The sequence below is a fragment of the Heliangelus exortis genome, chromosome 8 (genome assembly GCF_036169615.1).
Source record: "Heliangelus exortis chromosome 8, bHelExo1.hap1, whole genome shotgun sequence".
NCBI classification, from domain to species: Eukaryota; Metazoa; Chordata; class Aves; order Apodiformes; family Trochilidae; genus Heliangelus; species Heliangelus exortis.
The window spans coordinates 19343440-19367960 of record NC_092429.1 but is presented as its reverse complement, the minus strand read 5'-3'; the positions used below and the strand labels follow the sequence as shown (position 1 = coordinate 19367960).

Here is a 24521-nt window from a genome sequence, read left to right as displayed (position 1 = left end):
AAACAAAACCTGCACATTTAAAATTTCTTTCCAGAGAAATTTTTAGTTAGCTAGGCCTGATTTCAAGAACTGTTGGATAGAGTTAGAAATTCTGATGTGAATTGGTTCTCTCAGGGTTTCACTAGCTCTTCTTCTCTGCTGTAACTGTTCCAAGATGGTCTTGGGCATTTTTGAACATGGGAAAAATGTTTATAGCCCTGCAGACAGCATCTCAGGTATGCGAAGTTTTCTCAGAAACAAAGAAAAGGCAGTAAAGAGAAACACTATGAAGAGGTAATCCAGCCAGCCTTTGATACCAGATATAAAATAATCCACAAGCTGATTCTACTTTTCATACAAAATGCAGTATGTATGTGAGCACAAACACATACAAGTCTGCCTAAATTGAAATGATTTAATTTAGCTGTGCTTTTATTCATATAGCTTTCCTAACAAGACAGGACATATTGATGCTGATTTATTTAGTCTTTAAGCAATCTGGGCATTAACATCCAAGTATGCTCACAGCCCATGAAGAATCTGTGAATTCTTAAAAGGCAAAAAGGCAAGCAAGAGGGTCATTCTGACTTAACTGCTAAAGTGAAGCAGTGATTACAGGGTGAGAAGGCCAGTTGTGAATATTCTTTGAATATCAAAAAAACCTCAAAACACTCAGAGTTCCTCCAAAAGGAAACATTGAAAATCATAGCAGCACAGACAGGCCCTTCAATGGCAGTCGAGTAGCAGCGGTAAACAACAAACTTCAGCAGGTAGCTGCTGCCTCCTTCAGGCCATTCCCACTATTGGAGTAAAAGAATTCCTATTGAGTCAGAAATTAATAACACATCACTATTTTGAACATCCCCACTTCAGAGGGGGAGAAAGAACCCTAAGAAGAAAGATACTGTTAAAGAAGTTGTTAGTGAACATTTTTATATATTGGCAAAGGATTATTTTTGTGTTAGAAATTCACAGTCATTGAATTATCTTAACTAGGAAGACAAATGATACTTAAAGTTGTATCTTCAGCTGTTAAGTTCAAGCTGTGAAGTCACAAATGAGAGAAAAAAAGATCTTAGAGCAAAGGCTGTGAACTGGACTGTGGAAAAACTCAAAATCAATTCAGACATCCAGAGTGCATATTTCTATATTTTTGGTTAAGTATTTTCAACTCTGTGATTCTGTTCCTCATAAATAAAACAAATTATGCCCTATCTCTCCTATCTTTCTTTTACTTGAGAAGAAGCTTGTGTAGCACCATCAAGGACAGGTGGGCAGGTGTTCCTTACTTACCCCACAGATGGGGGATAATGCAACTGGATTTTATGTTTAAGTACACCCATATGCATCTGCAGTGCTCAGTGTACACACGTGGATGTATCTGTGTGTGTAAACTGAGGTGTTCAACAGCTCCCTCCTCTCAGCTGAAGCTAAGTACTCCCTTTGAAAATAACAAACAACATCAGCTTGATGAAAGCTGTGACTCAGTCTGCTAAGAAGGACACTTGCAGGTGCAATCATATAATAGTTAATATTTTGTCTTTGGGATGTAACCTGGTACGTTGTTTTAGCTTGCCTGAGAAGGTTTTTTAAACTAAATGCAAAGGGAAGATTCAAAAGATTATTTTATGCATGGAGTGTGCTTCCTGTAGGGAGAAAAAGAAAATATACTTCTCGAAAATTACTTCGTATCCATCTCACACTAACACAACCTTCTGATATAACAGCAAAATACCAGGTTTTCATATGGTGATATTGCTTTATTTCCTAAAGCACAATTTAAGCAAAATGGTTAAGGAAGAACAGTGATACAGATTTTATGGTGCACTTCATTCCATATACCTCATAACATAAAGGTCCCCAAAGAATAAAACATTTTTGAAACAATTTATTATTTTTTTCAAAACGGAAGTGGCTATCTTCTACTTCTGTGAATCTGAGTTGTCAAAGCTTCTAATAGAAGCTCTCAAATACATACAATGTATGCGATTTCTGGCCTTTCTGTACTCATTTTGTTGCTAATAATAAAAAGAAAAAAAATTTTCCATTTTTCACATAGCTGATTCTCAGCACTCCAAGATAAAGTCATCATCCTTGAAGTTAAATCACTCAGGTGTGAGAGAAGGCTCCTTCTGTTCACATGCATATTACACATCTGTTGAAATGTAGTGTGATACATCACTGAGGTATATTGAGTTTTGCTTCTGTCATCTTGCTGCCTTTTTTCTTTTTTCTTTTTTTTTTTTTTTAAACTCTATAAGTTTGGGTTTCTCATACCCATTCCTTGGCACTCAATAATGTAGGTATCTTTGCTGGGATCTTCCTCTTCTGATTTTGTTACAGTAAATTTGGCCTAAAATAGGATTAGAAGTAGATTACTAATTAAGTTAACATACATAAGATTAAATATTCAATATCTGATACCAAATAATTATATTGACCTGTTTATTTATTAGAGCTTTGACTGAGTTAATAAAATCCATGTAAATAAAGACAGTAAAAGTATCTAAACACTCTAAAAGCATTTTTCTAAAGTATGCTCACTTTCTACAGGTAAATGATCAAGTTCACTTCACAGTGCCTGCTAAACAGTATGTCACCTTGTGACTGGGTAACAAGAAGTAGCTAAAACTTCCTAAACTTTTGGACTGACCTTTGTTAGCTTTTCTGCAAAGTGTATAGCTGTTTGGGTATGAAGTGTAATTGGTCCACTTTTCACTCTAGACACTCCCTTTGCCAGCGCCATAAAAATGATAAGCTGAAAGGAAAGTGAGGGAAAGGCAATTATTAAGTAATTCTTCTGGTCCTAGGAACATACTCCAAAAAACCAACCAACCAAACCACCAGCAAAAAAGAAAAAGACAGCAAAAAAAAAAAAAAAAAGGAAAACATGCAAAATGTCTGTAGATGTAAAAATTCATGCTGCTGAGTGTTAAGCATGACCCAAAGGTCAAGAAGCTTGGAAATTACTGCTGTAATGCCTATTACAGAAGGGCTGCTACTTTTTCTCAGTGGAGTTTGCCACTGAATTCCTCTGTACATTTCAATTTGCTCTCCTCCACCCTCCTGCCCCAGAATTCCTAAAGTCATGACAGATTCCATACTGTTAGATTGCTTTTAGGGAAAAAAAAAAACAACACCAAACCAAAAACCAAATCCAAAACAACTCAGGAAGAGTTTTCTTAATGCTAACACTTTCTGATCACATATTCACAAGACAGATATTTTTAAAAATTTTTATTTGATCAACAAATATCACCATGACGTGCAAGTACTCAGTAAAGCCTGATATAACTCTGAGCAGTTCCCATGCACACAGTCCAGCTGTGGCATGTTTCCACCAATTTTACTCTGCACACTTTGGAAAAAGTAGGATGAGTCCAAAACCTACACACTTCCTGCTATACAAGATAACAGTAATGTGTGGCCAGGTTAACACCTAAGAGTTATCTAGAACAGCCCAAGGTTCTTATCAGGCTGTGTTACTGAATAGAACACAGTGGAGGGTCTTCAGATTAAATCAGGTGAAGAAGAAACCCAGCATTTCCTGGATATTCTGTTCTCTATGGGTTTCACTGAGTATAATTCTTAACATGTAACCAGGAGGCTAATTTTGCTCCACTACACAGAGCACCAAACAGAAACAAATTCCCACCTCTTTCTGCCACACCTACTAATATTTACAGGAAGGGAAAATTTAGAAAGTGTTGGTACAAAGCCAGGAGCATCTGTGGTTATTAAAATCTGTATGTAATTTGCAAATCCTAATGATACTGTGACCACACCCAGAAACTTCCTAAGACTTCTAATTATCAAATAATTATGTAAAGCCTGCCTACCTATGGATATACCATCTAACTCTGAAATCCACATTCTTTCCCTGTTTGGATTTATATTCTCTACAAGTAACGCATGTCCAACTTCAACTACATGAGAACATATTCAGGAGCCTTACTTGGTCTTGCAGAGAATCATCCACAGTTCCACCATGCTTAAGATTTTTAAGCAGAATCTCAGCTGCTTCAATGCCAACCTTGTCAGAATTCTTTCCTAACAAAGGAATCCAGGAGATTAGGATGCTGCCAATTATTATTTAATGTTTAAAAAATACAGAAGGAATAAAAAATAAGAATTTATCAACTTTTTCAACCTTATTTCTGTGCTCTTGCCTCAAATGTCTGCTTGAAAAACCCCTCTCATCTTATAATGACATATAGTTCATACTTCCTAAGCAGTGGAAAGAAGGAGCTCCACTTGGTCAGAGAAACATTTTATTCAAACCATTTCAAACAAAAATAATTTCTAATGCTTTTAATCTAGATACACATCTAGTTTCGCTGAAAAAAAAACATTCATAAGTAAATCAAAGACTGTATGTTCTTAAATTCCAGAAACATTTTCAACTCAGTGATCCTTAACAATCTTTTCTGTTAAAAGGTGAGTTTAACATTTTGTCATTTTTGTCACTGCAGAAGCAGCTTACTACAAAGTGTGAGATTCCATTTACTACATTTATTTCTACTGTCCATTGTTACTAAACAACATCCATTTTAAAATACAACACTTAAAGCATCAGATCTTTGGAAAGACTATACTTCAGATTCCTAATTCTTAATAGCACATTAATTGAAATCTGAAAGGGGTATATACTTCATGGAACCCTTACCTCTCTTGCCAAGTGATGACCCAGCTAACAAACAACCTGTTGAAGTCTCTGCAACAACACTAAGCAGAAAAAACAGAATCAATATTAAGAACAAGATCACTCACATTACACTTTATTTATCAGATATGCAATCAGGGTCTAAGTAATCAATGAGCAACATTACAGTTATCAATAGAAAGTTTGGGCTTATCTTACATGATTCCACTTCCAGTCCCACAGGCTCGATCATCAGGTTCTCGAACAGGCTGAATATTAACGTAAAGATCCCTGATTTCTCTTCTGATGCATCTCACTGCTGCTGCTGACATGTCCTTTGCCAGCTAACAACATAAGAGGTAAAAATCATTAAATTATGTAACTATGTCTTTTTCTTCGTAAGTCATTATCACCAGTGAATCCCTGAATAAAGGGGCTACGTTAATAACTAGAAAAACAAAGGATTGCTGTAATACCCTTACAATCAAGCATCTGTTATATCTTCCAAGAATTTTTCCACAAAATTAAGGTAACATTAAATTATGAACAACTGGCAAGTATAGTGTTGAATGTAGAAGCTTTAATATAAACAGAAATTCCAGAACTTTTCTCCATTCATAGTGAGAAAGATTTTATTTTAGTCTTGATTAATTCAAGACAATATATTGTTAAAAAAACAAACATAAAATAAAGAACCCACAATTATTATGTACAGGATATATTAATATCTTAGAAGATATAATACAGAAAATAACATTTTGACAGGTGGGGGGCAAGAGGAAGCTTATCCCATCCTTGTGGTCCAATCATAGCCAATATTCATAGGTTTGGAGATATTAAGACCAGCAGTCCACAACTCTTCAAAAAGTAACTCTGCTACTCCTCTTCATTCCTCTAATTCCTGGCCTGTGTGTGAGAAGGAGCCTTAAGAATTTCCCTCTACTCATTCTCTGGAGACACAGACAGGACAGAAATAATAGAAAGGGTTTCAAAGGAGCAAATTTCTCACTGGAGAAAAGTCCAAGCATTAATACTGTGTGGAATACAGTAGGGGAATGTTAAATAGGTTACATGCAGTGTTATAGATATAAGAAGTTGGGTACTATCAGAGCTATTATCAGCACTTACTTTTATAGGCAGTGCTCCAGCAACAAATGCTCTCCCATATATCTTTGTCACTGTGCCACGATCTGTTAAGTTAATTGGGCTCAACTCTTTGACTGGGGACAACTGGACTACAACTTCACCACCTCCCTGAGGGTAGTAGCCCCTGTTTACAAACACTGCCAGATATAATTAAATGCAAAGATCACAAGGAAACCAAGAAAAGAGCATTCACATATTTAACTATACATTTTTATGTTCTCTGTTACTACACATATGAATTTTCTTGATATGTACCTTAGAAATCTTTATAATAGAATTAAGTTCTCTAACAGTAATACCTCATAACACACATTAACTATCTTAACTGACACCTCTTCAGCTTCCCTCAGGGGTAACCCATAGAAAACACTAATGAGCAGCTGAAGACTCAGGCATGGAAAGAAGAAGGAAGAAGGAAGAAGAAGAAGGAAGAAGGAAGAAGGAAGAAGGAAGAAGGAAGAAGGAAGAAGGAAGAAGGAAGAAGGAAGAAGGAAGAAGGAAGAAGGAGGAAGGAGGAAGGAGGAAGGAGGAAGGAGGAAGGAGGAAGGAGGAAGGAGGAAGGAGGAAGGAGGAAGGAAGAAGGAAGAAGGAAGGAAGAAGGAAGAAAGGAGGAAGAGGAAGAGGAAGAGGAAGAGAGAAGAGAAAAGAGAAGAAGAGAGAAGAAAAAAGAGAAAAGAAGAAAAAAGAATAAAGAAAAAAGAAAAAAGAAAAGAAAAAAGAGAAAAGAAAAAAGAAAAAAAGAAAAAAGAAAAGAGAAAAGAAAAAAGAAGAAAAGAGAAAAAAAGAAAAGAAAAAAGAAAAAGAGAAAAAAAAGAAAAAAAGAAAAGAAAAAAGGAAAAAAAAAAGGAAAAAAGAAAAAAGGAAAAAAGAAAAAAGGAAAAAAGAAAAAAGGAAAAAAGAAAAAAGGAAAAAAGGAAAAAGGAAAAAAGGAAAAAGAAAGAAAAAAAGAAAAAAGAAAAAAAGAAAGAAAAAGAGAAAAAAGAAAAAAAGAAAGAAAAAAAGAAAAAAAAAGAAAAAAGAAAAAATAAAAGAAAGAAGAAAAAAAGAAAAAAGAAGAAAAAAGAAAGAAAAAAGAAAAAAGAAAAGAAAAAAGAAAAAAAGAAAAAAAGAAAAAAGAAAAAGAGAAAAAGAAAAAAAAAAGAAAAAGAAAAATGGGAAAAAAAGAAAAAAAAGAAAAAGAAAGAGAAAAGAGAAAAAAAAAAGACAGGAAAGAACCTTATTGTATTTATCATACAGTGACAATACACACAGGGGCAGCTAATGCAGATTAGTTAATGTATTATAAATTCCTCCCTCAGCTTGATTAAGGGCATCTTGCATGTGTGCCTCTGTGCTCACACACTGGTTTGGTAAAGCCTGTCTCTGCCACATGTCTACGAATCTCACCTCTTTTTTATGTCACAATTAAAGGTAATATTGAATTTTTCAACTATTGGCTTGAAAACCTGAAAAAAAGCATACATAAAACCACAATGAATCTATTTTGTATTTATAATTTCCTACTATCCTATGCAGTCTTCCAGGGGAAAAAAAAATAGTGCAATGCAAAAGTTTCAGTTACATTATAGAACAAAACAGCCAGTCTCATCCACACAGCTTATCTGACATTCCTGGTACTTCATTCTGAATGACCCTTTGTGTAAAAGGATTTTCTACAGAAAAAGGGAGATAAATTTTTAACAATTCACAGAGCACTTCTAGAATAAAGACTTTATTTTAAGTGAAATTTTCTTTAGTGATTACAAGCAGACTGGCTAGTTCCTGTTTCAGGGAATTCCATGAAACACTCCTTGCCCTCTTCATACAGTATACTAATAGTGTTATGTTGCCATGCCTAATTCCATAATTACAAATTAACTTGCAGTAAGAGCAATAATATTACAGTAGTTATATTGTATAAATATGCATGACCCACGCACCAAACCAAAAAAAAATTTTCCCTACCATGACTGTGTAGTCTATCTGAGGAGCCATCTCAGCATTAGTCCCACCTTTTAAATAAAGTTCTGATGGAGTAGCAGCAAACAGCACGCAGGGCATTGCTACCTGCATCAGTAGACACACACTCCTAAAAGCAATGATAAGATACTCAACTTATCAAGGAGTCATGATCCATATAATTCCACAGAAACATTAAATATCAAAGGCAAATGACTCTCCAAAGCATTTACATATTTGATTTTGACCATTACCTAGGAGGTAAAGTTATTAGTCTTAAAACTAATTTAAAATTTTATGTCCTTAGCAAGCCTAAATACAAAGGGTTTTGTTCCTCAATAACTGCATCTTTCCTACTCCTGTCTGAAGTAAATGTAATGTAGCTTACTCAGGATAGCAATAGGACCATAAAAACTGTAGGTTTAGCTAGCAAATAATCAAAGCAGAAAAGGCTTAGGCAACAATTTTAATGTCTTAATATTTACTTAATAAGATATTTAGAAAAATATAACATTTCATAGTAGCTGGTCAACTTCTCATACAAGAAAATTCAGGGCCATAGAAAATAGATACGAGATTCCCCAGAATCAGATCACTGACTCACAGATAAAGAAAAACTTAGAAACTAAATTTCCCAAAAGTAAGTTTGTTCAGCAAAACAAAAGTTCTATCACAGGGATTCAAACACTTAAATTTTGAATTCTGTAAAGAGTAATCTGAACCAAAGAAAACATAGTTTTGTTTTCTTAATTAACTTCCAATCATTTCTGTACTGTTCCTCTTTTCTCTTTTTTTTTTTTCTTTTTTATGCTTATGCTTCAAAACAACTGACCACTGTTCACACCAGCCTTCCATAGCTAAAATGGTAGAAACCATTTACTGAATTTTTCATCAGATTCAAAAAACAAAGAACACAACACTTAAATACAGGATAGAGGAAATACAGCTTCAAAGAACCATGGATAGAGTGTTTCCAGCTCCAGAAGACTAGAATCCCACATTGTACCTTTATGTATGAAAGTAAAAGTTCAAAATTTCTTTAATACATTATGAGGATTATTTTAGATCTCATGGATTTAAGATACTTCTCTAATTTGATGCATTTGACCCAAGAATGTACCAATGTGAGAAAATAATGTGTACATTTTTAACTACATGGGTACTTGCTTTTTGCTTAACATAAATCAAGTATTCAACTTACATATCAATTATAATTTAAACCCATTGCATTTGTGTATACTTTTCCACATATATCCTGCCTACACTAGAAGTTCTTTGGTCAAATATATCTGGCTAAAGCAGCATGGATTTTAGCTCATTACCCATGTATTCATATTCTTTTTTTTTCCCCTCTCATTCATGATAAATTTAAAGTTACCAAAATGTCTTCTCTTTTAATTTTAAAGTTATGAAAGGCATTTAAAAGCAGGTAGCATTCAGTAATTTTCTCTGTACAGACATACCCTGCTGTTTTTGTATCTGCTATGTGGGTTCCACCTTTAATCTTCCCAGGGGTGAAAGTAATTTCTGTTGAGCCAATTTCTCCACCTTCCAGCTTCCCCTCACATAGATCTCGAATCATCTCCAATCCAGACAGATGCTGAGGCCTTGGAATGACAATAGGCTGTTAAAAATACATACAGGTAGACTACATCCTCTTCATTTATGTGAAAAGAAATACTAAACACCAACTAATGGATACAATTGCAGATTTCTGATCAAGCAAGGATCAGAGATTCAATCTGGTGCCTACAGTACTTTTTCTGGGTTCATAAGAGACAAAGGCATAGCAGTCAGACCATTTTGGCATTCATAGGATTCTGCTTTATTTTCCATTATAAAGAGTCCAGATAGACAAATGAGATGCAGGAGCAGTCGCTTGTCCTAATGTGATACAAGCTTGCACAAAAACGCAGTGGGCTATTGATGGCAAGACTACACTGGAGCCAAGCCAAGAGACCTGACAGTTTTGCTATGTACCTATCATGCTCTGCTTGCATTTCCGTTTGTTTTGAGTAATTTAAACAGGAAAGAAACGAACTGATCTTAACACTGGGCGTTCGGAGTACCATGTTTCACTGAGGCGTTACATGACCTCAACTGTATTTTGTATTTCATACCGTGCAGTCTCCATATAGCCTTTGAAAATATTTCCGAGATTTTAAGTCCGTGGTGCCTGACAGGTACGACCGGGGCAGCCAGCCGGGACCAGGGATGGGAGCTGAGGGGAGCCGGTGAAGGGGGCCCAATCCTCTCCCCGGGAAACTGCGGGGTACCCCGTTCATACCCCAGCGTTACTCCGCGCTCAGTCCTTCCACGTAAGTGAGCCACAAACTCACTGACAAAACTGCCTTCTTATAGCAATGGAAATACAGTCCTGGGCGAGCGGCCACTAGGATGCGGGAAGGACGATTACCTGAGGCCTGGCTGGCTCCTCCCGGCGCGGATCCGCTGCACCCGTACCGGCAGCCCCAGCAGGCAGCTCAGGGCCGTGGACACTCGCAAGATTTGCCCGCCCTGCAAGGAAAAACTCAGTTCGTCAGGCACTACGGTACTTCCCACCCAGCCGACCACCACCGGCCCCTCCTCAGAAGGCGAGGCCAGCCCACCGCTGGTGCTCACCCCCTCCATGATCCCGCCGTCTATCTCCACCCTGTCCCCGTCCATGACGGGCGGTGAGTAGAGTCGTTTCTCGCAGAGACCCCTGACAAGCCGATAAGATCCCGGCGGGGCCCTGCAGGCGGCAAGCCCGAGGCGAAGCAGCTCCCGGGTCCCTGAGCGCCAGCCGGCGAAGGCTCCTCCAAGGTGCGCTTCGGCAACGGCGCCAGCCGAACCTGCCGATACTGTTCCCGGTGCTTGGGCCTGGGAGAGGCGGTGCTGGAGCAGGCGCAGAGCGGAGGGACCTCCCCGCCCGCCAGACGTAGTCAGGGGCGGGGCGCTGCCTGAGGGGCAGACGGCGGGTCCCAGCGCCCAGGCAACATCGTAGTGCGCTGGGAGAGCCTTACAGGCACAAGGTAGAGCGGTGGCGGCTCGGCGTTCCGGAGAAGGCAATGCTTGTACCCTGTCGCGACGTAACGGCCGGGGCGGTGACAAATACAGGACCCCGCAAGTCACGACAAAGCAGCTGCTGGGACGACAGCCCGTGGGCACTGCTCTGCCCCGGGACGCCCTAAGCCGCTGCTGAAGGCTGAAGGAGAATGGCTGGACTCCTGCCGTCAGGGTTACGAGAGAGTAATTTTCCCCGAGGCGAGATGTCTAAAAGAAGCACGGAGAGATGTATGCGTGTCGGTCAGGCAGTCACACTCGGGACTTTATTACAGGTGTCCCGGCAAAGGCCGGGTGCTTCCTGCTGCCCTTCCTGCCAGTTCGGTCAAGGGAAGCCTCACGCCCACCAGCGCCAGCGGGAAACACTTTGAGGCGCTGGGGACAGATGAAGCTCACCCGTTTCTTTCCATGGGCGTGAGGGCTCCGAGGCACCGCCTGTGCCCTCCGGCTGGCAGCCGAGACCAGTCGGCTAACCCCGCCTGCCGTCCCGCGCTCCGGGCTCCCGTTGTCGCTGCCTTCCCTGGCCTGTGCCTTGGGTGTCCTCCCGTCGGCGGCGTGGCTGCCCTCCGGTTGGCTGTTCGGTGGGAGGTGTGGGGGGCGTGGGACCAGCCCTTCCCGGAGTAAGATGGCGGCCGTGACTGCTCTGAGGGGTAGCTGCCGAGCCGCGGGGCGCCTGGTAAGGGGAGCAGGGGACTGACTCTGCGGGTGGTGGCGTTCCCGGTTAGATGATGAGGGGGTGGATAACTCGAGGCATCTCCGCCTCGTCAGCGGCATCCTGGAGCCCTGTTACTTCCTTCCAGTCGGAAGGGAGCGAGGACCGCGCGGCAGACCCTCGGAGCCAACACGACACGCTCGCCGATTTACCGCCTCCCCTCATCCCTTCCCCGCGCCTGCGGGCGGGCAGTGCCCAAACTGCCCTCCCTGCCTCCCCTCAGTCTGCCCGTCCGCCTTAGCTGCACCTGCGGGCGGGCAGCGCTTTAGCCCTCCCCTCCGCTGCCGTACAGGTGAGCGCACCCTCCGCAGCCAGGCAGCCCCGCAGGCCCCCTGCTCTCTGGGGTAAGGCTCCTCGCCCCTCAGGGAACCCTTTCGGAAACTGCCTCCACCCCACTCTGCTGTTCCCCAGTATGTTCCCAGTTGCCCGCGTTTCCCGTGAAAGAAAAGTGTACCTCCTGTAATAACCCGCTGACAGCCTTCTCTTCTGTTATTTCTTAGTCATCTGATAGATTGCATCGCCGGTACGTTACGCGGCATCGCTGCTCCTTCGCCTGTGCAGCAGACCCTTTGCGTACCGCATCTGCACAGGGGCCATGTGGGTGGCACATACAGAAGGGGGAAACGTGTTTCTTTAAATCTCAGGAGCCTTGGTGCTTGTGAGTTAAGTAGTTGAGAAACCTTACCATACTTAAGTACGGTATTAAGTGCATATATACTTTGTTGCCTTTAAGCACATGGACAATCTCAAAAGCATGAGACTGACATCATGAAGACAGACATCATGCTTTCTTCAGCCTTCTTTTATTATACTCTTCCTGCTGCAGTGAAGAGTTGGTTTTCAATTGTCATAATGCTTAGTGGAATGTCAGAAAAAGAAACATTTTTGAAAAATAATCCTAGTGAAAACAAAATCAAGGATCAGTTCTAGTTTATATTATTTTTTGCTCTTAATGATTCCTTATATTTTGAAAGCATAGTAGCAATATTTTCAGTGATACTTTTGTAGCTATCTAGTTTTAGGCTGCATATAAGTAACATTACTAATTAAGAATATTGAAAATAGCAGTTTCTTTTTAGTTTTCTTTCTAGCTAAAGCTTAAATATAAAGGGAGATTCTGGTGAGATGATGATGGTCTTATTATTAATGCTAATCTTATTTGTGTGCACGCTGAACTGTTCAATTGGCTATTTATGGTGTGTGTTTCCTGCAAGCACATCTTGAGTTTTGCTAGATACTATTCTTGTGACCCATCTACAGTGAAACAGTGATAAGATGCAAGAAGTAATATTGTTATTGTAATATTAAAGGGCTTTACTTGAATATTCTCAACGCTTTTGCAAACACTTGGCTAGCAAAAGGAAGAAAGGAAATGTAATGGTGTCCATGTGGGCTGTAAGTTGTGAAGAACAGAGCCTGGGGGTCTTTGCATTAAGTAGTAGGGAAATAACAGTTCCCTGAACACTAGGACATGGTGCCAGTTACTTGGGTTAGTAGTAATGTCTGACTGAAATGTACTGGGTTTAGTACAAAAGGACATGGGTTTAGTAAATAGGCAACTATATACTTGGAGATACAGAATAAGTATGCAAAACAAATCCATTGTAAGTATATGTTCACTAAAATGACTCAATGTGACAGCAAGTTGAAAGAGTTCTGTAGAGGTGTATCCTTTAATAAGAAGTCATTAATTGCCTTTGAGCACAAACTGTTCAAAACAACTTTGAAATTCAGTGTTGCTTCATCAGGTAATCCATTGCCTGCAGGGAATAAAAACACAGGAGCAGATTCTGAAGATCTGAAGTGATTCAGAAAAGCACAGTTGGTTTTTTGTTTAAGAAAATAAGTACAACTGAACTAAATGGGGGCAAGGTAGTTCTCTCCCACATAGCGTACAGCTCCTATGTTGTCTATGCTAAACCCACAAGTTTTGGTCAACAAGTGGCTGATGTGTCCTCAGTACCAGTGACAGACTGGAGTGGAACTTCATTTTCTTCTCCCCATAGTAACTCCACACTTAGAAGACTTGAGCAGGAAAGGTGTTATCTTACATTATTGCCTTTAAATTGTCAGACAGCGTTAATAGAGGAGACAAACATAACTGCTAGTACTGTGCTTCTTTTTTTCTTGCTGTATTTTTCCATACATCAAGATACATCAAGATTGATATGCTACTAATACTAGAACTAATTTTGTTTTTTATATGCTTTTGTTATTTCCTTATTCAGCATTACACAGAAAATAATATTATGGTGATTAAATACTGAAATTAATAAGCATAGCCTCTTTATTTAATGGATCTTATTTTTTTCCCCTTGTTAGAAAGGAACATATCTGAAGAGATTGGGTACTGTATTAGTAAGAGATTGAGTACTGTATTATTGCTTTAACATACTAGCACACCAACTTCTTAGTAGAGAATGTGCAAAGCTGCAAACCAAAAATATTAAATTTTTTAAAATATACAGTAGTTTTTAATTATTCCTACTAATATAATTTGAAACATCACTGAAACTCTTCCGTAACAAAACCAGTCTCTTTTTTTGGCAGTGACATTTCTAACTCACTACCTGCATTGGTTACCAAATGTTAAAAACACATGGAAAGCATTATGAAACTTCACATTTAGAAATAGTTCAGAGATTTGATGTGCTTCTTGTGATCATCTTCACAGGTATGTTTAACATGTAGGATCATATAATAAAACTCTTTCCTCTTTATAAGTTTGGGACAAAAAGATCTGGTAACCATGAATTTAAATGGGAAGAAAAAACATAATTAAAAGTGGAAGAAAATAGGCTTGTGAAGAGGTATATTGTATACCAGTTCTGTAATTGAATGTGAGTTTTAAGTATGTTCATAAAGTAAGGTTTGTTGTAACTTAAAATTACCATTTTGCATGTTTTTTTTTTAATAGGGAAAATTGTTAGGAGGAATAATGAAAGGGACTTGCTGTCTGCTCATTATTATAGGTACTTACTCTGTGTCCTTTGTAGCAGAGTGTATTGTATAAATATTAGTTCCTAAAAAAAAAGTAATAATAAATGTAATTCGCAATTCTAGATTAAATATTGTAGAAAATGTGCATATCACCAGTTCAGAATTGTGTGGTTTTCTGACTAATCCACTTTTAATAAGTCTAATACAAAACCAAATAGTTAATAATTTCTAAATTTTACACTTTTGAGCTGTTTGACGTACATTGTAGCACCTGAATTTTTTTCGCATCTCTAAATTAGAGATTTTATTTACAGATAATTTATTATTTTTATTAATTTTACAGCACTCTAAGACAACATAACACTGGAATTACATTAAAGAGATCTTACTAAATGAGAAAGGGTCTGAACTAACTTCCATTGAGATTAATGATATGTCTGTTTATGCTAATGCAGTTGCTCCTGGCTTTGTTTTTGACCAAAATCATGGCTGATTGCTGATTACATGATGCTTTAAAGCATTAAGTTTTGGCTGAAGAACCTTTCAAAAATTCTGTAGACCTTTAAAGTTGATTTCTGGATAAATGTAATTGTAACCATGGAAGAAAATCATCTCTTGCCCAGGTCTTTAAAAATGTCATTAAAGTTGATGTGAACTGGTATTTACTTGAAGATTATTGCCTCCTATATATTGAGAGAAATGAAGGGCAGCTGGTGTGAATGTCCTTTCCATTTAGTATTTCTGATCAACCTGGAATAAGAACTGGAATTCTTTCTGGAATAAGAAATGATGAAGAACAATGTGCTGATTTTTTCAGCACTCTAGGGGACCCTTCCAGAACCCATTCTGGATAAGAATATTTCAGATGACTGATGTCGTTGATATTATATATGTTTTTTTGTGTGTGTCCTGATTAAACCAATTACATAAATATGAATCTCTTACCAGATCTTGTCATGATTTTTGTTAATTGGTTATGTTAGCATGGCTTTGATCTCCCGGTGTGTTGTGTTAGTGAAAGATATGGCAAAGCTTATGGTGATTTAATGGTTATTGTACATTCAGTATGATTGTGTTTCCATGAGAGCTTCTTATATATATATATATATATTACAATTGAGCTACTTTAATATTACTGTTGCTTCAGGAGCATTAAATGAGCTCTTTAATCCTCAGTCTATCATATTAACACTGGAGACTTTTCTCCCCCAGGTTTGCATTCACCGTGTCAGATCGTGCAGCAGCATTCGCTTTATAAAATCAAAATACGTGTGCGTGTTTGACAAATCTGCCCTCAAGTTTAGTCATCAGCAACGATTATTCAGAACATCTGCTGGTAATCTTTTTCATAATAGAATAATTTATTTTTTGTTAATTTATGGATGTTATGTTAGTGATTCATATATCACTGGTATGTAGACTATTTCTGATGCTTTCGGATTTTTCTGTTTGATATCTTGCATTTTATATTAAACATGCTGTTTCCTTATTGTCTGTTTTAAGTTTCATGCGGCCAAATTGTCCAGTTTAAGCTTTCTGACATTGGAGAAGGAATTACAGAGGTGACTGTAAAAGAATGGTAAGCTCTACTTTCTTCAAAATGTACTAAAAAAATCGGCAAGTAGTTTAACTGTTACATTATCAACTATTTGTCTGAGAATGTTTTCTAGCTAAGTTTTTTAAGTTTTATGTTATATGTTTTAAAGCCCTGTATATACAGAGCTTTATATTTTGTTTGTTTACAATCTGTTTATTTGGGAGTGGAAAAGATGGAAAGAAAGGGATGCCATAACTGCACCTTTATATAATACTGTAGCAGTGATAAATATTTTTTAGAGCACAGGAGGTCTGTCTTCTATTACACTTAGTCTGAACTTCAGAAACAAATTACTAGTCTGGAGAACCACCATAATTTTATCCTATAACCCTTCTCTATTTACTCTGGTAAAAGGTTTGAACATTTAAATTGTTTGTAAAAAAGCCAGTGATGAATGGATTAAACAAAATCAAAGTGTACAGTAAAGAAAGGCAGTGTTGAAATGCCTTGTTCTTTGTATATATAGGTGAAAACATCTACCCTTTCATTGAAGACAGTGTTTCCCACTTACAGTTTCTTTTCTGAAACTGATCATATACTGATCCCAGTGATTTGAAATTAAGAACTTCCTTTGGTTCTGACTAAGCTGGACTCATTTGTATTTTAATATGTTTAATAAAATAAACACTCTGCTTTACTAAAGTAATACTAAAAATATATGTCTGGTATTCTAAACCATTGTGTTATTTCACAAAGGGTTCTGCATCAGTCAGGCAAAAGGAAAATAGCAAATGTATCCATTAGATGGAATTTCTCTTCTTATTTGGAATTCATTGTTATGTTGTGGGGATGCACATAACTGAACAAAAGAATACACAGCATAGATTTTCACAGTTAATATGTTTTATACTAGGCTATGTCTTATCTTTTAGGTATATAAAAGAAGGTGATAGCGTGTCTCAGTTTGATAACATCTGTGAAGTACAAAGTGACAAAGCTTCTGTTACTATCACTAGTCGTTATGATGGCATCATTAGAAAACTCCATTATAATTTAGATGAAATTGCTTGTGTTGGTAAACCATTAGTGGACATTGAAATCGATGCTTCAAAAGGTATTGTAGGCTGTTTTTTTCTCTTGCGTTTTTTTCTCTTTATGTTTGTTGTCATAAAACCATTAATGACAGAGGAGTTTACTTTTTTCCCCTGAAAATCTTAAAACTGAATTTTTTTTTTCTCTTTTTAAATCAAGAAAGTTGAGTAGAAAAAGCTATGATATTTTACTAGGATTTAGAATCTCAAAAGCCAGATGTTTCCTATTGGAAATTTAGCTTAATCATCAGCCTTTAGCATGCTGTGTCCCCAAGAATAGTAGCTCCAAGTAAATGTTAAAAACTTCAGCTATCATAGAATCACAAAATAGTTAAGGTTGGAGTTTAACTTTACTCTATTGTAAGCATTTGTTAAAGTTTTTCTTTTTGTTTGCAGGTCTTGCTTCAGAAGAAGATGTTGTTGAAACACCTCCTGTGTCTCACGAAGAGCACACTCACCAAGAGATAAAAGGTCTCAAAACATTAGCAACCCCTGCTGTTCGTCGCCTGGCCATGGAGAATAATGTGAGTTTGTTGAATCAGGTCCCACTGCATTTTATCCATCTTTTAATATAGCAGTTGGCAGATTTGATCTAGGGGAAAGAGCATTGAGAAATTATCTGTTTTCACAACATACATATTGCAAAAGCGTAAAAAATGTTGTAAAGAGGGTTGTGCTTTCTCACGATTGTGGTGGATGCTTCAGGCTGGAGATTAAGAATTCCTTTTTAAAATAAAAAATATAAAGTATCAGAATAGTTTCCTGGCACAAAGGAAGGAAGAAGGGAAAGTAGAATATGAATATAGAGGAATATTCTCTGAATACTGCATTGATTTTGAGTCAATTGAAATTGATTTGAATCTTGTGCATTTTTAGGAGAAAAACAAAGCAATAGTAAGAGAAAATTAAGTAACAAAAAGCTTTCCTCAAATTAGCATTTTGGTACTGATCCTGTGAAGTGATTAAGAGGTATTCATAGTTTCCCTTTGAAGTGTGCTATTAGACACATAGTGGGCCTTCTGGATAATTTGAATAGTGTTAAGTACCTAATAAAGCACAGAATGGGAAAGAAAAGAAAACTGAAAGCATGTTAGATAAGTGGAATAATTTTTAACCATAGCTTACAATATAGTATATTTTTATATTGCTGTAAAAACAAAAGTGTCATAGCTTGTTATGTACTTTTCAGATTAAATTGAGTGAAGTTGTTGGAACAGGGAAAGATAAGAGAATCCTTAAAGAAGACATCCTCAATTACTTGGCCAAGCAAACAGGAGCTATTTTACCTCCATCACCAAAGGCTGAAATTATGCCACCTTTGCCAAAATCAGAGACTGTGCCAGCTGCTCCAAAGGACAAAGCACGCAAAATTCCTGTACCTGTTTTTAGACCCATTGTGCTTTCAGGAAAAGATAGAACTGAGCCTATAACAGGTAAGTAATGAAATTTAAAATATTGAAACTGTGTTCAACAGTAGACTACCAGTAAATGCTACTCAGTGAACAGCTGAATCCTTTTGATAAGAGAATGTTTCGTGTTACTGTCTTGCAAGTGAGCAATAGGAAAACTTGTTCTGTTAAAAGACATCTCATGAAAGGATTACTTTATGGAATAATTACTCATCTTTTGGTTGGATGGAGTTGCACTTCTGAAGTGCACTTCTGCATTTTTAATCAGTTTTCAAATGTATACTGGAACAGGTAGGAATTCTGAAATATGTGAATTTGATCATAGCATGAATCACTATGCTGTTAATGGCAAACTGCAATAAATTTAAGTGCTTAATAATAATGTACTTCACATTTGTTGTGAAGAGGAAGGCAACAAAAGACTAAGGGAAGAAAAATCACATTAAAAAAGGAAGATGAAAGGTTTTTGCTTACCTTTCATGCAGCGTATATATGGAGAGGGTGAAAAGAGTGGTCAAGATTATTATGATTTCAAGTACATACATACTTAGGTGAGATATTCAGTAATGTAATTTGAAATACTGTACCTGCAAAAATAGAGTTACATGTGAAATTTACCTTATCCTTTTATTTGTTGTGATTGAGTTTGGTAAGTTTCATTTTTTTGAAGTTGTGTGATTTGTTTAATGGTAACTAATAATTTTAATTTCACCGTAACTTCCCAGGAGGTTGTCTTAAAAAGTCAGTGAATATTTTCCAGGTTTTCACAAGACAATGGTAAAGACTATGAGTGCTGCCCTGAAGATACCTCACTTTGGTTATTCTGATGAGGTTGATTTGACTCAGCTTGTTCAGCTGCGAGAAGAGCTGAAACCTCTGGCACAAATTCGTGGAGTTAAGCTTTCTTTTATGCCTTTCTTCATAAAGGTGAGATATGCAGCAGAACACTGTATGGAGTACTTGTGCAGATCTTCCCAAATTGAATCCCCACTGATTGTTCAAATTTTGGAGCATCTCTCTATGATCTGAGTAGTGATAGGTCACAAGAAAAGTCTCAACTTTTCTTGTTATTGAACCACTTGTGTGAATTTACTGTTGGAATTGTAGTTAGGGTTATATGATACAATGAAAAAAAATTGAAACGTTAATGGGGAAGGATAGAGCAGATAAAGCAGTATTTATTAGGGGAGCAAGTATCACATCACATCACAAAACAAATTTTGGAAACAATATTTTTTATGAGGTCTATTAAAAGGATCGTCACCAGAAATGTATCATTATTACTGTTATTATATTTTTCTTGATAATGAATCCCTCAGGTGAATCAGCATGACTCTTCTGCTCTTTGGAAGACCAGACACTTGCACTTATTTAGTTGCCATTGTTTCATTTCCAACTGTTGCCATCAATGAAGGCTGAAGCACTTCCTAAGCTTCTTGTTGAACACATAGCTTAATCTGAAACTTCTGGTAATGCAATTAGAGTGCTAAGTAAGCACTCATTCTGCTCCTTCTATAGGGGGAATTAATAATACTTCCTTGTAACAATTTTCATTTAAGTGAAGAGCTGAGAATGACATTGCTGCTGAATCACATAACTTTTGTTTTGGGATATATGATTTGAGTTGTAGAACAGAAATGAAAAATGCAGATTCAGCCTTAATGATGTTTTTTATATGTCTGTCTGATGTATGTTTGGTTTTTGTAAGTTCTTTTTTTAATTCAGCTATCTTAATGTCAGAACATCAATAAGCAAGTTTAGGAGAGTTTAAACTAAATTTGATTGCATAGAGGAAATGCATGTTATTAAATTAAATTGTCTCTCAACATTCCTTCCTTTTCATGCAACTCTCTGTTTTAAAAATACTAAATCTATTACTATTATTATTATTATTATTATTATTATTATTAATTCAACAGGCAGCCTCCCTGGGATTATTGCAGTATCCCATTCTTAATGCTTCTTTGGATGAAAGCTGTAAAAATGTCACATATAAGGTTTGTAAACTACTGATAAAAGTTGTGAACTTCAAATGTCTGAGCTAACTGTACGAACTAAAATTATGGTGATGTGCTTGAAAATAATGTGTGTGTCCAGGTTCTAAGATTAATTGTATTTATTATTTATCCTATTTCAGTATTTTGTTCAATGAGAGTTACTTTTTTATTCAGGCTTGCTTCAAAAAAGCATATTAACATAGTGATTTTCTGTTTTTCACCTGAAGATGGGCTAGACATTTAAAATGAGAATATTTAAAATCTAATACAGTTACTTAAAAGTAATGGCACAATGGTTCCAGGATTTTTATTTCCTGGACATGCAGTTGCCAAAATCAATTTGCACTTTGTAGATGCAGAAAGCTATTATTTAAAAATTTACATCCCCTTTTCCCTTGAAGTTGTTTTGAAGAATTGCTTACTACAGACAGCAGTCTCTAGGTTGAAATAATATCTAGAGAAAAGTTTATTCAACTGCTTTTTAATGTAAAATGCATTTTATGTTAACTACTTCTGTTAATGTCTGGTTAATTGAACTTATTGCAGGCTTCACATAACATTGGAGTTGCTATGGACACAGAACAAGGTTTAATCGTCCCCAATGTGAAAAATGTTCAAGTCTGTAGTGTGTTTGAAATTGCCTCTGAATTAAATCGCCTCAAGTCCTTGGGCTCTGCAGGCCAGCTGGGAACAAATGATCTCAATGGGGGAACATTCACTCTTTCAAATATTGGCACAGTAAGTAGAGGAAAAGTGAGAATTTACATCTGAAAACTGCCTCTGAAATTAATACCTTTGAAAAGTTAAAAGTGAACAGACCCTGTAGGAATCAGTGCAGTAGACAGTAAATAGTTAACCAATATCCCCAACTTTTTCTTTTCTAGGTTGGTGGCACTTATGCCAAAGCAGTGATACTGCCTCCTGAAGTAGCTATTGGAGCACTTGGAAAGATACAGGTATGAGAACCACCTCAGTGGTGTGAGTGTTTAGCTAGCCAGGGTTATCTGTAATGAAAATGAAACTGGGGTGTCCCTTTGTTTTGCTTTAAAGATGCAATATGAAGAGGAAATGTTTATATAAACTCTATAGTTTGTGACTGAAAAGTTGTGTGGTGTTTTCGGCTGTCTGTGCAGTCACCAAATATTTAAATAGTGGTGTCTGATGCCAAAAGTTCAGTTTTGTTTTCTAGCATCCTTTTATATTTCAAGCACATTCTGTACGGCCTTTTAGTTCTTAAGAAAGGATTTTACAAAAAAAAAAAAAATTTTACAAGTTTTCCAACATGATGATAGCATTTTTGCTGTCATCAAGGAAAAAAACTGAGGCTAAAAAAGTATTCCAATAATGAAGTTTAATTTAATGAGCCAGATGGCTGAGTCCAAATGGAACTCTGCATGATGAAGACAATTCTGTATTTTCTGCTTTTCAGGCTTTAATTCTTTAATACAGGCATTTGAGATCAATGCTGGCGATTAAATTAGTATTAATTTAAAGTACTTTTTTCTATGCTCTTCCTCTGCACTTTTTGTTTAGTGGTTTAAGAAAAACATCACTTTGAGCTCTAATGATGCAATAAACTATTCAGGAAGAAACTTTTGAGTCAAGAAAGGTTTTCTCTTCTTCAGTATTTCCAGGATGGTGGAAGAAGGTTATGACTGTTTATTATCTAGGTTTGCAATATATTCTTATCTGCATCACAAACAATAATATGAAGATGTTTGGGTTTTTGAATGGCACTACTGCTGTCTGTTTAAATTGAAATTTAAAAATTATCCGTACTGAAATACAGACTTGCTAATGGAAGTTTGTGTTGTTTCTTTTGTCTGTTTGTTTTTCTTCCTCTGATTTATAGGTTCTCCCTCGGTTTAATGGTAAAGGGGAAGTATTCCAGGCCCAGATAATGAATGTGAGTTGGTCAGCTGATCACCGCATCATTGATGGAGCGACAATGGCCCGGTTTTCTAACTTGTGGAAATCTTACCTGGAAAATCCTGCTTCGATGCTGCTAGACCTTAAATAAAGGAAACCAAGACCAGAATATGCCTTTAAACTCTGTGGATATACTGAATAATTATAAAAGCTGGCTCTGCTAGCACATGCCCTTTGCTACTCACATTATAAGAGAATGTTATGGGGTTAAAAATTCTCAACAGCTGGTATTAGTGTATCAATTAGCTGTTTCTTTCTTTAATCAGTAATGCTGTAATTTCTTCTACAGCAGACTATCAAACTTAATGGGTCATGACATGACTTCAGAATATGCTGATGGAATGTCTTCATTTTTATAATACATGCAGCTGTGAGGGTGGTGTGAGTGAATGACACTGATCTTCATCTGCAGTATTTATAATCAGATTAAATGGCTTTGAAGGGAAATACTCAAAGTTATTCCTTGTTGGACATAAATTCATTCTAACAAATAATATCAAAATTCCAGAACAATTTATAAAAAAATTATATACAAATAAAATGCCTTTTATGCTTCAGTTGTAAGATGTCCAGAGAACTTTTTGTTGTTTAACTGAGTAAGCCTCTCAAATCTTTTGCTAGTCCACTTTTTCCTGGCAATTACCTGCACAGGTACTCTTTATCAGCTTATCAATGAAGAGGCCATATTTCTTCAAATGCTTACTGATAACATTTACTGATAACTATCAGGGCCTGATACTCTCTAGAATATCCTGTATTTTTATAGGCTGGAAGTAGTTGCAGTACTTAAATACTTTCCAGTTATTTTTGTTTCTTATAGAAACCATCAGTGTTTAAAAAAAAAAAAAAAGACTAAAAAAAGGAGCATCTCATTTGTTACTCTGCCTGACAGTAAGCAGAAAGTATTCTAAGAGCTTTCATTGCCTTGTATTACTGACATTCAGATACTAGAATTTGACAGACTGATCAGGTACAACAAAGAATTAATAACATTTAAAAAGTACTGTGTGAGAGAATGACTTATATAATTATCATCATATAATTATATAATCTGTAATTAATAGATTAAAGTTAATGCCTTCAGAACACATGGCAGTTATGTGGCTTTAAGGTAAGCTTAAGAGGGGATGAGTATTGCACTGGTTATTTAACAGGAGATACAGAGAAAACTGTTGGATGTAAATACCTTCTAGAAACATAAGTTGCAAACAGACACAAGGAATGACTGTTAAACAAACTTAAAAATAATTTGTGAGGCATGAAATGGCTATTTTCATCTTTCTTTAGATAGGTGAAAAACTGCCTCTAAGGGATTACTTTCCAGAATTGTAGACCAAAGTTGTCTAGTGCATTTAGCTATGAAGATGCAAGACATAAGCTGACAGAGGTAGAATCTCTGCTCTCCTTGATGCTAACAGTGAGCAAGAGGAAAGCTGGTGATGTAGGGGAGCAAGTATACATGTAAGGTGCTATTCATACATATTGTGGTATAAGGGTTTTTTATATATAGGTCGTTTCTTGCAAAGCTTAACTAATATATCGTGCTTATCACCCATTAAATTTTTCTCAGATTTATTTATTCCTAATAAAAAAAATTAAATAAAAACACATAGTAATACTGGTCTTACTTGTGAATTTTATGCCTGCAATCCTGAACAGGTGATTCAAACTTTTATTTCTTCTAATCTTAAAGAATTTACTGCACTCAAGTCTACTAAAAGAACACAGCCTAATGGCAACTTCCCTGCAAGTAGGATTTCTGACAGAGTTTTTTTCCTTTTATCCTCTTCTAGGGCTCTTTGAAGAAATAGAGTGTTAAAAATATTTCATGATTGGAAGCATGAAAGGGGTGAGTAATAACCCCTCTGCACACCCTGATGAAGATTACTTTTCAGTTTGGACTTTTGTTCAAGAATTTTTCAAATTATCAGATAAGCATGGGCAAAAATAACAAAATATTTGGTGATGTAGTGCTGTTTCTACTCTAATTAGTCAACGTTACTATTTAATAGCACTTTGAAGCTCCCCTATCTTGCAGAAGAACATTACTAGATTAAAGCAAGTAACTTATTTTGAATTAAGAACAAGCTTATTTTTCGTTGTGGAACATAACAAATACTCCTTTGTTCTTTTTGTGCACAATTTGTTACTTCTGT

General features: G+C 36.8%; 2 protein-coding genes across 5 annotated transcripts; one reads left to right on the top strand and one right to left on the bottom strand.

Moving 5' to 3' along the window:
* Positions 1-1718: 1718 nt before the first annotated feature.
* On the bottom strand, positions 1719-10934 carry RTCA (RNA 3'-terminal phosphate cyclase). The gene is made up of 11 exons (XM_071750934.1): positions 10328-10934; positions 10122-10222; positions 9169-9312; positions 7712-7835; positions 7154-7212; positions 5750-5891; positions 4841-4965; positions 4646-4704; positions 3935-4029; positions 2633-2737; positions 1719-2332 (listed from the first exon to the last, which is right to left on the bottom strand). Exons 1-11 carry the CDS (start codon positions 10370-10372, stop codon positions 2234-2236), a joined length of 1098 nt encoding a protein of 365 aa, XP_071607035.1. The 5' UTR covers positions 10373-10934; the 3' UTR covers positions 1719-2233.
* Positions 10935-11323: 389 nt separating this feature from the next.
* Positions 11324-23971, top strand: DBT (dihydrolipoamide branched chain transacylase E2). 4 transcript variants are annotated; one of them, XM_071750931.1, is made up of 12 exons: positions 11352-11426; positions 14013-14136; positions 15615-15738; positions 15906-15981; positions 16872-17053; positions 17427-17554; positions 18220-18463; positions 19200-19366; positions 20359-20436; positions 20983-21174; positions 21321-21392; positions 22289-23971. In XM_071750931.1, exons 6-12 carry the CDS (start codon positions 17543-17545, stop codon positions 22454-22456), a joined length of 933 nt encoding a protein of 310 aa, XP_071607032.1. In that variant the 5' UTR covers positions 11352-11426; positions 14013-14136; positions 15615-15738; positions 15906-15981; positions 16872-17053; positions 17427-17542; the 3' UTR covers positions 22457-23971. The 4 variants fall into 4 exon arrangements, with proteins under 4 accessions (XP_071607031.1, XP_071607033.1, XP_071607032.1 ...); XM_071750930.1 differs by lacking the exon at positions 14013-14136 and having other exon boundaries at positions 11324-11426; XM_071750932.1 differs by lacking the exons at positions 14013-14136; positions 15615-15738 and having other exon boundaries at positions 11346-11426.
* The last annotated feature ends 550 nt before the right edge of the window (positions 23972-24521 follow it).

Coding starts and splice junctions, on each gene's coding strand:
- RTCA (XM_071750934.1), bottom strand. CDS start 10,372: ATGGACGGGGACAGGGTGGAGATAGACGGCGGGATCATGGAGGGG. Junction 4,030..4,645: donor GTCATCACTTGGCAAGAGAG/GTAAGGGTTCCA, acceptor TTCCTTTGTTAG/GAAAGAATTCTGACAAGGTT. Junction 2,333..2,632: donor TTGCAGAAAAGCTAACAAAG/GTCAGTCCAAAA, acceptor ATCCTATTTTAG/GCCAAATTTACTGTAACAAA.
- DBT (XM_071750930.1), top strand. CDS start 11,376: ATGGCGGCCGTGACTGCTCTGAGGGGTAGCTGCCGAGCCGCGGGGCGC. Junction 21,175..21,320: donor CTCTTTCAAATATTGGCACA/GTAAGTAGAGGA, acceptor TTTCTTTTCTAG/GTTGGTGGCACTTATGCCAA. Junction 21,393..22,288: donor GAGCACTTGGAAAGATACAG/GTATGAGAACCA, acceptor TCTGATTTATAG/GTTCTCCCTCGGTTTAATGG.